Source organism: Paralichthys olivaceus, chromosome 11, assembly GCF_024713975.1.
Source record: "Paralichthys olivaceus isolate ysfri-2021 chromosome 11, ASM2471397v2, whole genome shotgun sequence".
Classification (NCBI taxonomy): Eukaryota; Metazoa; Chordata; class Actinopteri; order Pleuronectiformes; family Paralichthyidae; genus Paralichthys; species Paralichthys olivaceus.
Window position 1 is genome coordinate 9,257,424 of NC_091103.1, and position 16,132 is coordinate 9,273,555.

The 16,132-nt window shown below is 39.5% G+C and overlaps 1 protein-coding gene across 12 annotated transcripts in view; it reads left to right on the top strand.

Moving 5' to 3' along the window:
* gramd1bb (GRAM domain containing 1Bb) overlaps positions 1-16,132 on the top strand; it is a 108,009-nt gene that overhangs the window by 29,377 nt on the left and 62,500 nt on the right. For 9 of the 12 annotated variants that reach the window (XM_069534714.1, XM_069534718.1, XM_069534716.1 and 6 more), the window contains exons 2-4: positions 4,129-5,324; positions 11,412-11,501; positions 14,979-15,005. In XM_069534714.1, the coding sequence (XP_069390815.1) occupies positions 4,915-5,324; positions 11,412-11,501; positions 14,979-15,005 (527 nt within the window). In that variant the 5' untranslated portion in view covers positions 4,129-4,914. Of the gene's footprint in view, positions 1-4,128; positions 5,325-11,411; positions 11,502-13,155; positions 13,174-14,978; positions 15,006-16,132 lie in introns of those variants that run through there. The other 3 variants (XM_069534730.1, XM_069534729.1, XM_069534724.1) reach the window with 2 other exon arrangements.

The following is a 16,132-nucleotide window of genomic DNA, read 5'->3' on the forward strand; positions in this document are numbered from 1 at the left end:
GTGAATCAACATGCTCTCCAGCAGAGTGCAGTGTTTAACAGTGTTTCCCTTTTCTATGACATGACTCTGAAAAACAAATCTCCTAATGAATGAAATATGTTCACGAAATATCAAAACATAAATGCAGACAGACTCATGGCAGTGGCTGGAGACAAAACTAATTTACCTAGATTATCAACCATTTCCATATGTTCAACTATGACATGACCTGAGTTAAGCCTAGCGATGGCATATTACAAACTGAACTGACGGAACGTGTGAAACTGAACCGTTGTCTCATCATGATTTATGCATGATTTTTCCCCACCTCCACACTCCGCCTGCAGAGCCTGTGTGTATTATTGTTGTGGGTGTGGGTGTGTATGTGTGCATAGCCCCACACTGCATTTTTTTATTGGAACACAAACAGTGCCGTGACAGAAGAGGCATAGATGATATTTGGTCCGTCAGCAGTTGCTTAGTTCTTCTTGCCAGATCCATCTTCAGCATGTACAGTTTGAAGGCATTTAGTTTAATGCATTTCATAACACCTTTCATAATAAATATTAAATAATGACTTCATGATGATTTAATAATGCAGGTGGAGTGAATGAATTGTTCATTATTATTTTAATCATTTATACATACCAGGACGTCATCAATACTGATGCAGTTAGATGTAGTGTTGAGAGAGATATTGGCATATGACTATGATGACAGTTAAACATTGCAATAATATCAAAAATGTCAACATATCAATATGCACTTTTGAATTTTTACTTCCATTATGGAATAAATCTCTTGATTTTATCCTGTTTTATAGTGCAGACACCCGATAAACCTTTTCTGAATTCTTCACAAGCAACTGAGGGAACTTCACTTCTTTTGCTTTGATACATGAATACATTTCATCTTTCTCTCTTTTTTTTCATCCTGAAGGAGAAAACATCAGGGACATGTGAAAATGATCTATTTTTAAAGATGACTACGTCTGGCTTTTTTTTGGTAAATGCATTTATCCAGCATTAAAGCCCTTTACAACATATGTCTCATTCATCCATTCACACACATTCACAAACAGCATCAGGAGCACTTAGGGAAATGATGTCTCGCTCAAGGACTCTTTAACAACACACCCTGGAGAAGCCAGGAATCAAACTGAGAACCATCTGATCATCAAACCACTCCTCCTGAGCAATGCCTCGTCAAAATGTTTTCTTAAAAATGCATCACATTAATAACAGTAGTAAGGTTGGGTTCTGACAGCAGTTTCCTTTTTGGTGGATGTTTGTTGGCACAAAGGATTTAGGACCATTATGTTTTGTTTTTTTATGAAGGATGATCAGGGAAGAAAAGATTAAGAATGCCAGTTAGATGATCAGTAATCATGCCTGAATAAGTATGTGGATTATGTTAATGAGTTACTAATCTGGTAAACCATTTAGTTAAACCACTTGAGTTCAAGTTTCATAGTCATCAAAGGTTAGATTTCACGAAGATTGGGAATTTGTAGAAGGAAATAATCAAGCAGTGTTTCAGCCTAATAGCAGTGACCTTTAAACAGTCTGATTGTTTAAGTCAAATATTTGTGAATGATTCCAGGCTGATTGCATAGTTTACATGGACACTAATATTAGGACATGGGGTATTCCAACCTTTGTCCCGTTATGTAGACATGAAAATGTCTCAATCTCATCACACACACAACATTCACCAACTGCTCTACGTCACGTTACATTGTTTTGAGTGTGATATTTGAACTATTTCAGGTGGGGGTTTTGGTGGAGACGCCCGACGTATGCCGTAATGGATGAAACAGTGATTATCAGATTATGCTCTGTAACATTTAAAAATGAATATAAATGGAATATTATATTAGCCACTCATGTAAAGATAATCAGAGTCATCTCTTAAGGTCACAAGACTATTGAGAGAACTATTGTCCTGTTGTCATTCTGATATGCTCTATATCTCTATTGACATTTTAATGGCTGTAGATTAAGGTCACTGTCTATGTTGGTGTTTTTGGACCTCATCATTGATTTTGACAAGACAGTCAGACTGAACAGACAGACCAGGCAGTGTCCTAGAAACAGAGCTCTAAGTGTTCATTTCTGTCTTTTAAACAGAAACCTTTTTGTGTTGTGTACGTTGAAAAACTAACATACTCGCTTTTACTCCATTATTCGTCAAAACCTGTTGTCCATTTATGATTTAACCAAAGGATTAGTGATCGACCTTGGTCATATATGTGTGTGTGTGTATATATATATATATATATCATATTACATTAGTCTTTTAATCACTTAAGCTGCATGGCTGCTGCTTTAAATCCCTCTACCAGAAACCTCTGAGTTAGTTTTGTCTTGGCCTCAAAGTATCTTCTGTGTTGCAGTCGGTGCAGCTGTCAAATCCCGCTTCTATTAAGGCTCTGGATCCTCTCCAAGATCAGACCTCCTCTCACTTATCCTATTTAAGAAAAGGCTTTTTCTTCCTTTTTCAGGCTTTTTTTCTTCCTCCAGGCAAGATTAATGAATGGCTGTCTACCTCTCTGACTAAGAGCTGCAACAAAACATACATTTACAGTACAGACCACATTCAGGCAGATTTCAAAACAATTACACTAGTCCCCTTTCACATTTCTGATTCATTCAATCTGTATCAGCTTCCACAGAAAGCACATTTCCTTTTCTGTAATAGCTCTTTGACTCTGGATCATCTTGTTTCAACATTAAGCCTGTATTTTACATGTACTGTTGTGTAGCATTCTGTTCCCAAAACAAATGTTATATGAATTAGTATTCAAAAGCTGTAAAAGATTAATTTGAATATGATGTAGTCATAAATGGCTCTATTATAATATGTCCTGTGCAAACAGGATGTGCTCTGTCTTCCTCTGTGTCAGTAGACAGATAAGTTATCACTGCTATTTCTTTGTCACCTTATAGATGCCCAGCTGAGAATGCCATATGTGCAGAATCATCATTGTTGTGATGCTAATGGTTTAGGCTTTGAGAAGAACACATCTTGGGTTTACTATTGATCTTTTTATATGCTGTATTTTATTCCTAATCTCAAACAAGTAGAGCTGTAACAATTCTCCAAATCAACAGTTTGGTCCGCACCTTATTTTCTCATTTTAAGGGGGGTGGAGTGGATGCGTAATTTCTGGGTTTTATTAAAACATCAACATTATGCTTCACATTAAACTACATAAGCCTTCCTATAAACAATATGTACAAGGCACTCACTGTACTGTCGATGGTAAAATCAGGCATAAGTCGGCCAGCAGCTCCAGGGAAACTACACAGAGAATAAACATTTCCAATCTTACGACCTCACACTCAGTTCTCCAAGCTATTGGCCACTTCTGTGTTGGTTCAGCGTCGCTGTTCGTCTTCACGTATCTTTTCAGCCCTACCAACAAGACTTACACTCCCACTCCGATGACTTGCTTTGCGATGGTTTTTACCATATTCCATTTATGTTTTTTCCTTGGTTTGCTTGAGAGTTCTGCCTGTAAAACCTGACAGTTTTGGTTTTTGCCCATATTCTGCAAAATGTCCAAGGTTTCATCATCAAACATTCATCACTATGGTGCACACTTTGGTGCCCTTTCAAAAGATAAACTCGTTAGCCATCACTCAGATATGCATTGTCTAGAGTGGTTGTGATCCATGAAGGTTGATGGTTAACTCTGATTTGTTTGTGGACATTGATAGACTGTTTAAGGGCTGTGATACGCTCAATGCTGTTTTTAAAGAAAGACATTAGGGATTGATAAACTTTGGCTGGTGCATGGTGGGGGATAGGCAGTGTACTTATCAGATCAGAATCTGACCATGTTTGAGTGTGTTTGTGCATCTGATCAGAACTGCTGCCCTGTTTCCTGTGATTGCTTATCATGGTATCTGCCTGTGTCTTGTATGTCTACGTGTAAAATATGCCTGCCTTCCAGATTATCTTCCTGTGTGTGTGTGTGTGTGTGTGTGTGTGTGTGTGTGTGTGTGTGTGTGTGTGTGTGTGTGTGTGTGTGTGTGTGTGTGTGTGTGTGTGTGTGTGTGGTTATACCTGGCTGCTTAACTTGGTCATTATCACCCTCAGCCTTGCTTGTACCTTGCAGTCCTTTCACCTCCCTCTAACCTGTAGGCATTAACCACGTGGAGACGGCGACACACTGGGGTACAAGAAGGACCTCTCCCCCTCTGGCATGGACACAAGCCGGGCTGACAGAGACCTCCTGTGCTGCAGCAGTGCCAAAATGTGCACACAGTGACAACAAACAACCTTGCAGCCTTTTTTACACAACTTCAGCATCAATATTCAAGGACTGACAGTTGGTGCCTTCCCCTTTAGCATTAGCTACAGCCGCTAAGTTAACAGCATTGGCAGCTTGGACTGTTGCATAGCCAATGTGTTAAGTGAGTGCGTGTAACTTGGCCCACTCGTCCCTGGCCAGACCGGCAAAGGAGTTGTGTTACACTCCCTGACAGGCCTTATACATGTTTCATCTGCTGCTCTCAGAACAGAAGCCCCCTTTGTTATCTAATCCAGCCCTCTCCTCCCCAGCCGAGAGACTGACTTTACTGCCACAAGACTGCTCTTCACAGTCTGTCAGCTAGCCACTGAGCTGATACATATCAACCAACAGCTGAAGAGCAGCAGAAGGACTTGCTCAGGCCCCAGATATCTGCTATCAGCGCTTCTCAGCCAGTCGCTCAAACCATTGGCTGGCACATGGACAGTGCTTCAAAATAAACAAGAGGAACTGAGGGGGCTGTGGGAGGTCCAACAAAGATTTTCAAGGATCTCAATTGTGCCTTGTCTATTCTGCACAAAACCACAAATTTTCTGTCTTAAATTCTTGGATCTAAGGATCTCAAAAAAGAGGCTCATTGGGGGTTGCATTTGTATTTTAGTAAGCCAGTTAGGACCATGAGTGACACTCTTAGACCTCCTTCACTCCAGGTGAGCGTCCCAAGCGATGCTCCGGAATACTCAGACGGAGGAAACAACGGTGTGTCTGATGGTTGCCTGCGATCCAGCTCCTCAACCCCAACTCTACGGCGCAAGCGCTTCAAGATGCGCCGCATGAGGAACGTGCCCAGTGAGAGGGAGATCGAAAGAGGGCGGCTGAACAGCGGCCACCTCACAGCTCGGTCCCACTCCGGCTCCAAGGAGTACCTCCAGCTGCCTTCCATTGAGATCACGCCGTCCAGCGACGAAGATGCCCTGTCTTCCTGGTCCAGCTGCTCCACGCCCAGTGCCTCACCTCGCCGCAAGCGTTTCCTGTTGAGGAAGTGGCTGAAGGTCCGAGAGAAGAAGGAGCATGTCAGTGAGAGCAGGTTGGTATGGCCCCCCCCTTACTCACCTCTCCCCATTCCCTTCCTCTCCCCTAATACCTCCATGCTGCTGCAAGGCTCCTGCTACCTGCACTAATGTGGTTTATCACTAACTGAAAGATATTTCAGTTTTGTCATGTGAGGTATTTTAGAGTATTGAACATTTAGACATGTGTTAGCTTGAGACTTCGTTTGGCTGTTCAGAGTTGGATACTTGCTCAACCGCTTGCAGCTCAATAACCACACACATTGATTGTTTTACTGGCACAATCTTGTGCCCAGTCTGAAACACAAAATGGCCTTTTCACTTTATAAAACAGTTGCAAGCGTCTGCCTGTAACAACACAGCACTAATGGTAGCAGACTGATTCACCGCCCTGTGTCGTTATATCTGGTGGTTATGTTTTCACCCCTGTCTGTTTGTTTTAAATGACAGAAATTGTGGTTTGGACCCAGGGAATTCCGCTTTTTTAACATTGTGATACAGTGTGTTTTGTGAATAAACTACAAGTCTTGATTAAATCAGGCACATTTATGGAACTCATATCTATGAGTGGTGCAGCTTGATTGGATTTAAGTGGTCTACTGAGTGTCATTCTAGTTTCCCATGTTGCTGTAGTTTGTTTCAGGTTTAAAGGTGATTTGTTGTGAGATACACTGACATCTGAGATAAAGTATGTGATAGAGGCACTAAGAAGAAAGGTCATAAAGTAACTCAGCCTTTACAAAGTTGTATTTCATCAATTTAAGTAATTTCACCTGTAAATATATCTCTGTCAAAGTCTGCAAATCGTAATAAAACTTTACAGAATCTGGTGCTATGAATTAGGCAAAGTAACCAGAGAATTCTGACCAGCTTTATTACTGAGTTGCAGCAATAGTAAAATTGATTCAACCAGAGCAAAATTCAAAATGTAAAAACTCATTCATATGTTTCTGTAATAAACCTTTGTCTCATTTAACTGTTATTAGTCACATGAGATTTAATTGAACGTGACCCACTTATTTCATTTTTGTGGAAATAATGGCGTCTTCTCGCAAGCAACAACAACTGCAGTTCTGTCGGAAAGAAAGAAAAAATAATGGTCGTGTTTTGTCTTGTTTCTCTGTGCGCTAACAGTTCTGTTGTCAGTGGTAACAGATGGCAGACAGGAACAGGCTCATTACTCACTCCATCAATGTGTTATCTTTGTCTGAGTTCAAGACACCTACTCTCCAGAGGCATGTGAGCGTAACCCTGAGTGTGAAATACTGTCACTATCCCGCGCACCATGAGTACAGCTCCACTCCCCTTCAGGGTGTAATGTATGGACCGTAGTAACAAGCATTCATCCGCTTCATACTGTTCTGTAGCATTAAGACGACACGGCTCCTCCTCGGTCTGCTCCTTGTTACCATCTGCATGTGGCATATAAAAAATTCTACAGGGTTAACGCTGCGTGGGAGTGGCATAAATAATCAAAATCTTAATGTTTATCTTCACTTAATTATTTATAAAGCAGAACAAGCAGTTTTTGTCATGTAAGGTTGCGAGGACACAACATGCTGCTGTACACTGTGTCCTCGCAGAACGCTTTCTTACAAGTCAGCACTGTTGTCCACATCCGTTAATTATTGCTGCCTGGTGGGCAGGTTGTTTTTGACTTAGTGCTGTTTATTTTTGCAGTTTTTTGACAACCTCATATTTAATGAAAGGCTGTTCCACAATATCAACATTGTAAAATTGGCAGCGTCTGGTGAATTAATTTGAGTCACTTGCAAACACATTGACTCTGATGTTAGGGTTGGATGATATGACCTAAAATTGATATCATGGTATTGGTATGGTACTTTTTTGGACAGTAACATTGTTATATCACAGTATAACTTCTACCCTTGATGCTTTTATTCCTCGGTTGGGCTGCTCCCTTTTTACCATGCACCTTGCATGAAGAAATTAGGCAGTTCATTTATCAGGGTAATGACAGTATTGCAAAACCCATGTTGTGGATACCCGTATCTGGTGTTGTAGACATGTAGGTCCACCATGACGTCTGTATATATATGTGTATATATATATATATATATATCTTGATTGGATTGCCATGAATTTCCAGGGCAGTTATGTTTTCCTCTGCATTTTTTTGTTTGTTGTTTAGCAGGATTACACAAAATCTACTGGAGTGGTTACCATTACATTTGGTGGAAGGATGTGGTCTGGGTCAGGGTAGAACCCATTATATTTTAGTGTAGATGCAGATCAGTTTGCAGATCCAGGAATTTTTCATGGATCTTGATTTTCAAAAATCGGGCATGTTTAGAGGACGGATATTTATAAGCAATTTGGTACAGATCCAGTTATAGAAAATCTGGATCTATTGAATATAAAAGTGTTGTCATGAGGGGACTGTTGGGACCTTGGAAGAGGTATGCGCTCTTTTGAGTGCCCCTCTAGTTAGTAAGTGTTACCATGCTGTCTAAACCAGTGGTCCTCAAATGTGTGGGGGTCTGGGAAACGTTTTCAGGTCCAGCCATTAAGATGATCATGAAATGTGGGTGTTCTGTGTTGACACGATGAAAACGTTTTAAGTCTAATGCTTTTAGACTTTTCTCATGATTTGTTCTTTCCCATAACTAAGTCGTGTTGATGCTCTACGCATTAACATCAGCGTGCTAACGTCAGCACTGTGAGCATGTTTGCATGCTAGTGTTAGCATTTAGCTCAAACCACCGCAGTAGACTCAGAGTTGCTAGCATGACTGCAGACTCTTAATCTTGACAACAGCCATGTTTACAAACTGTGTGTGAAAGTAAAATAAGTGTCCACGAAGTGAATATGTGAGATAATTGAAATGCAAAGGAGGAAAGAAGTCTTACAGAACTACTCAAATAGTTTTACTAGTTTGTCCCTCCTCCAGCTGTTAGGAATTAACTGTTTATTCTTAATTAAATCATGATTCCTTAAATTTAACTCTGAGCAGGACTGACTTGTCACTGTGATTGTATGAATTCAGGTCTTATGTAGATTCTAAAAAAGAGTTGCAAATGGAAAACCATATCAAAGTTTTAACCATGTGACTAAGCTTTAAACTTTACAGTGGTCTGTCTCGAAGCGTAACAGTCGTATGTTGTTTCTTGCTGCAGTAGTTTAGTCCTTAAACAAGTCACTGGACTTTTACCTCATACATTAGGAGTGACACTCATGACTGCCCAGCACTTTGACCCTCTGAAGTAGCTGTTTGCTTAAGCTACAATTTCACAGTTCAATCATGCAATACTTGTGGGCGATATGGCCAAAAATGATATAAATATTACAATCTTTGTGAGTCAATATTGATGATATTGATATTTTTGACAGATCAGATCATCTGTGCACAATGCAGTACAGTGTGCAGTACACAAGTTTCTAGTTAATTATTTTCACTCACATTACTAACACACAGTTTGTGGGATGAAACCTGCTGTAATCGTCCAGTTAAAATACAAACATGGCAGAGGATTTATAGTTAACCACTTTCTTGAGGTTTGTTCACGAGGTCTGCAGTGTGGGATGTTGACGTGGGTTTTCTCTCCATGGAAGCAGATACAATTACTGTAAGTATTCAAAAAATATTTCATTAAGATTTAAATGAGGTCAGTCACGACAAGGCGTCTGTGTTCTGAGGGGAACCTTAGTCAGCTGTTCTTAGTCCACGACAGGTCTCAATCTTATCACCTTTGTTGGCTTCCTAATCTTGTCATTCAGTCTCTTTCCTGTCTTACTTTTTGCATTGCACAGGATGTGTATACTTTAAGGCATGTGTGGGCCTATATCTATGTATGTGTCTGTAGAACCTCTGTGTCTACAACAGGCTTGTAGACACAGAGGAATCTGTCGCTCTGCTGTCTGATAAGAGCAGGACTATTTTGAGGAAGTGGTTCAGCATCTTTCACCAGGCTTCATTGCTTCCACCTCGTCCAAACATTTACATGTTTCAGACGCCCAAGTCTCACAAGAGGCAAACAAGAAATCAAATGTGTTATTGTGTGATGTAACACAATGTGTATTTAAAGGAATCTCAAGTCCACCTGTTCTTTAATTGGGTATCAATATCTCTCTCCATTATGAATTCAATAAATACAATATTAAAATCTTCGTACTTAAATAGCCGAAAATGTGAAGCCAACGTGTCTAAGATATGTTTTATAAAATGATAGAAATATAAAAATATTTTCTCCATATCCACATTATGTAAATACAACATTCATCCATACTTTATCTAAAATATATGGATTGGCTTGATATATTCTCCTTGAGGTTGTTTTGGACTATATGGTGCAAAAACATACAAAATAATGCATTTCGTGTGGTTTTACTTTATATGTAGACTATAGTTGGTTGTCACTCTATTGGACTTTTACTTTGTTTCATCTCCTTGCTATAATTTTCAAAGCACATATTGCATCAATTGTATATGAGTGCTAAATTATTCAGTGAGGGCCCATGCCATGTCAAATTTTTCAAATGAACATGCTCTAAAGGGCAGGGATACATGTATAAACAATTACATATACACGAACAAACACCACCTCCACACATGTCTGCTCTGAGAGAACAGTGTGCAGACACACTGCACCTGCAGCAGAGACACAAGGAGCAAAGACGTGGGAGTGAAATTGATATCCCACAATAAAAAAAAATTGGAAGATCAAACAATAATCCCATGTTTGTACATGATGCCAGCAGTTGTCTGGTAAATTCTTGACAGTAAAAGCCGAATCCTTAAAAAAATAACTTCCACTGGTTAAAAACAGTATCAATCATGTCAATTGTGTTCAGAGCAGCATGATAAGGTGAGGTTACCTTAGCTCTGTGCTACCTGTACTTCAACATATCAGTTTCATATTACATCCAGTGAGATGAACAGAGAAACAGCAGTTCTTTCCATCCAAACATATTTTTAGTTTTACATTAATTGTGCTGTATTTTCCAATGTTGTTTAGTTTAGCTTTATCGAACATGAAGTGCTGAATAGAATATCTCACACCAAACCAGCATTAAAAGTTGAGACTCTAAAGGATAAAAGACTGGGAGTAGTACTACTAGTATATTATAAACCCATATTCACAAATTGTGATTTGTGAATATGGGCTATAAAAAAAAAGATTGATTTAGTATACATACTGCAGTGTAGCTGAATAGAAAACAGTTTACATCATACTAACTATTAAACTTAAACGTAATATTCACAATAAATTCAGAAACTGAAATAATCTCTATTTACCATATTCTGTAGGAAACAGCATGGCACCATGCAGAGAGTAAATTAATGAGGACTTTTCTCAACAGACTGCCTTTATTCTTAAATGTCAAATTCCGGACCGGAAGCAGAATCTTGAAATAGGGTGATCATCCATTTTTAAACACAAAAAGGAGAAAGAGAGGAGGCGGAAAAACACCACTAATTCTGTGATTTCATTCATATTGTGTGTGGAAGTAGAACTTCACTTTTGGCTATTAAATGGAAAAATGTTTAGATAACAATTATCTAAACTTGAACCTCTGCAATATCTTTGGATAATCAGAAACCTGATTTCTGGGTGTATAACTGTTCATGTTGTTATGCATTAATGATTCTCTCTGTTAGTCATTTACACATCTGTAACCCACTTTAAGTGTCATCAAAACCTCATCTTGTGCATATCCTGTGTCATATAGCCCCCTCTAGTGTTATCTTTGGATTTGTGCACAAAATACAAGAATTTTATCACTAAAGTAACAGACAAAGTTGCTGTATATAGTCGACAGTTGCTGTATATATATTCGTCACATTATATGCAGGAGCTTGGACAGCTGCTTTTAGGCCCAGCAGCTACATATATGTTTATGACGGGAAGCGACATCTTTTGGATAATGTAGTGCAATACAATAAAATATGTAAAAATGTTAAAAATGAACTGTATACATATTTAAGTTAATTTATATTATACTTTATTCTGTTGATGCTAAAGTATTATTTTCATATTCAAATTAAGGCTTTTTTACATAACACAAAATGGACACAACCAACACATGCACATTTACAGAAACATATTGTAATGACTGACTAACACCTTGTGTGTCCCATGCAGCAGCCAGCAGAGCAGCCAGCAGAGCAGCCTACAGAGCAGCCATGAAGACGACAGCACTCGGTTCCTGACTCCATTAATCCTAGAGGAGAGGTGAGCTGTCTGTGTGTTTCCAAATGTAGTCCGTGGAACTCTTTTTGAAAAAAATTATTTAATAAATCGTCTTAAATTAAAATCATAGACTTTAATCCAGTGAGGATCTAGGATACAGTCTATTTCATATTTCTACTGTATCTATTGTACCAGGTCACATGTAGATTCATGCTGCTGGGCGGAATAATCGACCCCAAATGTCATTGCGGTCATAGTTTTCATGACGTCTGTTCATTTGCTGCATGAATTCTCCACTAGAGGGCACTTCCTCCCTATTCTGATGTCCATGGTGGTGATCTGCAGAGATACTGCTGTACTGTGTGATCTGTTTGCTTGATTAAGATTTTATTTTGAAGTAGAAATAAAAGCCTTTTTCCCCACCAACATTATTTGTCTTTGAAAAACTAATTTGGTGAGAATACATTCACAAACACCGATTCTGTCTCTGATGTGACATTAATGAGCATCCAGGTCTCATTTCTTTGACAGTATAACCAGGCTTTTCCAGGTAGTGTCTGGCTAGTAAACAGTGATCTGACAGTGGCCACATGTAACTCCTGCAGCGATTAGTGTCTGTGCTTCCCTGTCGCTCAGTTTGAGATGAGAGACAGGCACCATCATTAGCGTTTCATCTCCCGGGAATACGCTGTGGTTGTCACAGGAGCACCAGTGACAGGCCTGGATGTTAAATCACTTACTGAACGTGGTGTGTTGCCGTGTGTACGTGTCTGTTTAAGCGTGTGTGTGCTGGCCTGGAATTCTACTTTAAACCTGAAGTAAATGAGTGCAGCAAGGAAAAATCTCTTGCCAGGTTGATTAGGAAATGGATCAGGAAATAATAAATACCTGCATTAGGAACTCACAAATCTGTTCTTGGCCGAGAAACTTTTTTATTATTAAAGTGAGTACGAATTACTGAACACACATTACTGAACAGTGCTGCATTGACGCAGGTGTTTGTCTTCTTGTTTGTTGCTGCAGCCTAATTGTACTAAAACAGTGCACGTGCCTTGACTGAAGCAGATATACTAGAACTCTTTGCAAGATTTGCGTTCCACATACAGACAGAAAGATGTTTGTCAAAATAGTAGGTAGATGTCATAACTAAATCCTTCTTAATAAGGTCACAAGGCAAAAAGAAGGATAGGATTGTTGTTTCGGTCTGGCTAAACTCCAACATCTGCAAAAAATGTTGTACTGTATCCAAAATTCCGATCTCAGCACATTTTTTATTCAAACTGTTAAAATGGTCCTGGCTGCACAGAGAAAACCTTTTTTCTGATTTGTTCATTTTGCGGCAGTTTAAAGTAAAACAGAATTTATCCCAAAAATGCTGCAGGAAGGGAAAATATCCAGGCTTCGTCTTCGTCTAGCCTGATTATAGGCACCCACTCAGCCGTCTCTGCCTTCAGCTGTGTGCATTGTTCATCACACCTCTTACTCTTTCCCTCCGTCCTGCACTCTTCTCTCTCTCGCTCCCGCACATTGTTCTTGCTCTGTGTCTCCACTCGCTCGAATTAGGAACAGTACCTATCAAACATATGGGATTTCTGGCTGCTCTTTTCTTTGCTGTGCTGGTGATAAGTAGTGAGGGGCGTCTGCAGCAGCTGCAGGAGGAGCAGCGTTCTGTAGCCGGCTTTAGAGGGCACGGAATGTCATGTCTCCTCTGCAGGTAAAAAAACCAGCTGCGGTTCTGCCGGGAGGTTGCACTGCTGCAGCTACTAAAACTCCACCCGTCTCTCCGTCTCCATGTCATCAGTCTTGGTTTTGCTCTTACTGCATCTCTGTTTCATCTGTTTGCCTCGTGAGTTACAGTTTGTTCAGTCTGCGTTTTTCGGGGGAAGTGACAGCAGGCTGTCTGCTTGTGTGTGTGTGCCACTGGCTGTGATTTCTTTCTTTTTTTCTGCCTCTGCCAGATAATCTGGGCATCCGCTGTGGTTCAGGGAGAGAAATAGATGAAGTCTGATGATGAAAACGAGGTCAAGTTTGCTCATTCACCGCCATTTTCTTTTATTTGTATCCTCCGCTATAACTGCAGATGGTGTTATGTAATATCCCGACATGGCTTTGCTAAGTCAGTGTAATATGACTCATCGGTGGAGATGACGCAGCACATGATTGTGAGTTGTGAATCAGGATTACACAGTGAGAGACAGGCGATCACTGGGTCAATATATTTGAATAAACCATAGTGAGAATACAATATTTCCAAGGTTGTCTTAATTATTACTTAATTCTCTGTGTATTAAATCATCCAATGCAACGTATCACACCATTCTTAGCCACTGCTAATTTCCAATGCTCGTCCCTAGAAGGGTCTTAAAGACACAACACATCAGAATTAGACTATAACATGTATTTTGTTGATGTTTTACAGCAATACTAGTCAGAGCACATATGTGTTTCCATATATGCACACAAACAAACCTAACAAACATAACCATATACAGTACTTGCAGATGCATACATACCCAGTCCCTACACACAATGGCGAGATTGATCAACCTTCAAAACCTAAAATGTTAACAGTTTTGTTTCAAGCTCAATGGGCAATGTATTCCATGTGGAAGGAGGTGTTTCAATATGGTACTTTCCACTAGTAAAGTAGTGGTACTTCAGTAAGTGCAGTGGTATTTCTAGTTGATAATCCAGAGGACAGTTGCATCATGTCACAAGTGCTTGGCCATGTACACCAGGTAGTACTTGGGTATGAGACGTAGCTGTGAAAACGTAGCATGTGGTGAGAATGGTGCGATCTTATTGGCTTCTGGTCAGTTTGTATTGTATTGTATATGCACGATCATTATCCCAACTCATAAACTGGACTGCGACCATGATGTAATGAAATTTAAATGGAGTCCATATTTGTTTTGGCTGATCAAATGTGTAAATGTATAAATTCATTTTAGGGACGATGGATGTGAATCATGATTCTTTCTAACTCATGTTTTACACTTTTTATTTTATACAACAAATCAAAACAATTATAAAATAATAAACGCATTAGAACTTAATGATATATAATTATACACATACAAATCATTTACTGATGCATTCAAAACTGTATACACTCACTATATAATTCAACTTGTGTAATATAATGTTATCAAGCATACTTAAGCTTACTATACCTGTAAGTGATACTTAGTAGAAGTTATAAATGAGGAGTTTCACTTGTTGGCTAAACAGTGATGAAGACTAAAAATGTGCCTACAAATACATAATGGCATATTATGTTATAAATAATTCATCTATACATTTTACAGCACTTATAAATGGTAAATGGGGGATTTAAAGTGTCCATTACACTTTTTAGTAGTGCAGGGAATGAGAATACTGCTGAAAAGTGGTCTTGGGTACTTTAAATTACTAATCTATTATTATTGTTATTGTTATTATTGGGAATTTCATCGAAACGTAAATGACCGGCAGCTTATCCCACGGCTGAATCCTGTGTCCTCTCTTTTTTCTGTGCAGGTCTGACAGTGCAGCGGACAAATTCAGGTAAGTCGGCTTTCGGACTTCATTCCTCTCTCTGCATTTACCTATAGAATTGTGAGTGTGCATTGTATGTTGTATGAGTGTGCATTGTATGTTGTGTGAGTGTGCATTGTATGTTGTGTGAGTGTGTGTACGTTGTATGAGTGTATGTTGTTGGGCTTATGGAGCAGAGATACTGGTCTTGGTGTCACCCCACTCACCCCAGCATACCCACCGTGCACGTGACACAGATTCGTTTGCTTTGTCCGCCAACCAAGGTGTGTGAATGTGCTTTACATTTGGGGGAGGCCAGCAGTGAATACAGTTGCAAGGCGTGGAATGCTATTGTTTGCTTTTATTTGACAATCAACATCGGGCACAAACAGAGCTTTGTTAACTGGAAACCATTGTGGAGCTTTCAGTCTTTTAGCTGGCCAGCTGGTGGCAGGTCGCACACACGCACACACACACACACACACACACACACACACACACACACACACACACACACACAGACAGACTGACACTTTATCCTACAGGGGTTGAAGGTTTCACTGTCACAAGAGATGCTGTGCCATTGCTGAAGTAAAGGGATTTAAAAGGTGAGTGAGGGTGATGCATCACATGAGGATTTGTTGGAACAGAGAATTTAACAAATAGCAGATAGCCTGACTTATATGATGTGCTTTGATACTTTACATCTCACACAGGTTTCAGTCCATGTTACTTGTGTCTCATCTGAATCATTTTAACTCAAACTTTTAATTATCTGGTTGTATTTATTTATATATCCATGATCGCACAGTACACTATAGTAGAATTTATAATAGGAATTCATACAGGATGAACATCATATATATATATATATCATATTATATTTTTAATAATAGTTTCCCTAATGATAGCTACATTTAATACATGTTGATTTGTGTGTTTTTACTGTGTACTTATGAGTGACAAATAGTAAAATTCACCCGAATGACTTGTGGTGAATTGGGCTCAGTTGTTTTTACCATATTGTCACGATATCGTGAGCTGAGCGAGGCACTGTGGTGTAGTTTTTTTTGTGAGCGCTCTGGTGTCTGCATGTGTGCGTGCGTGTGTCTGCTTCGGTATGCTTTGAGTGCTTAGTCATGCAAGTGGGGTGAGGA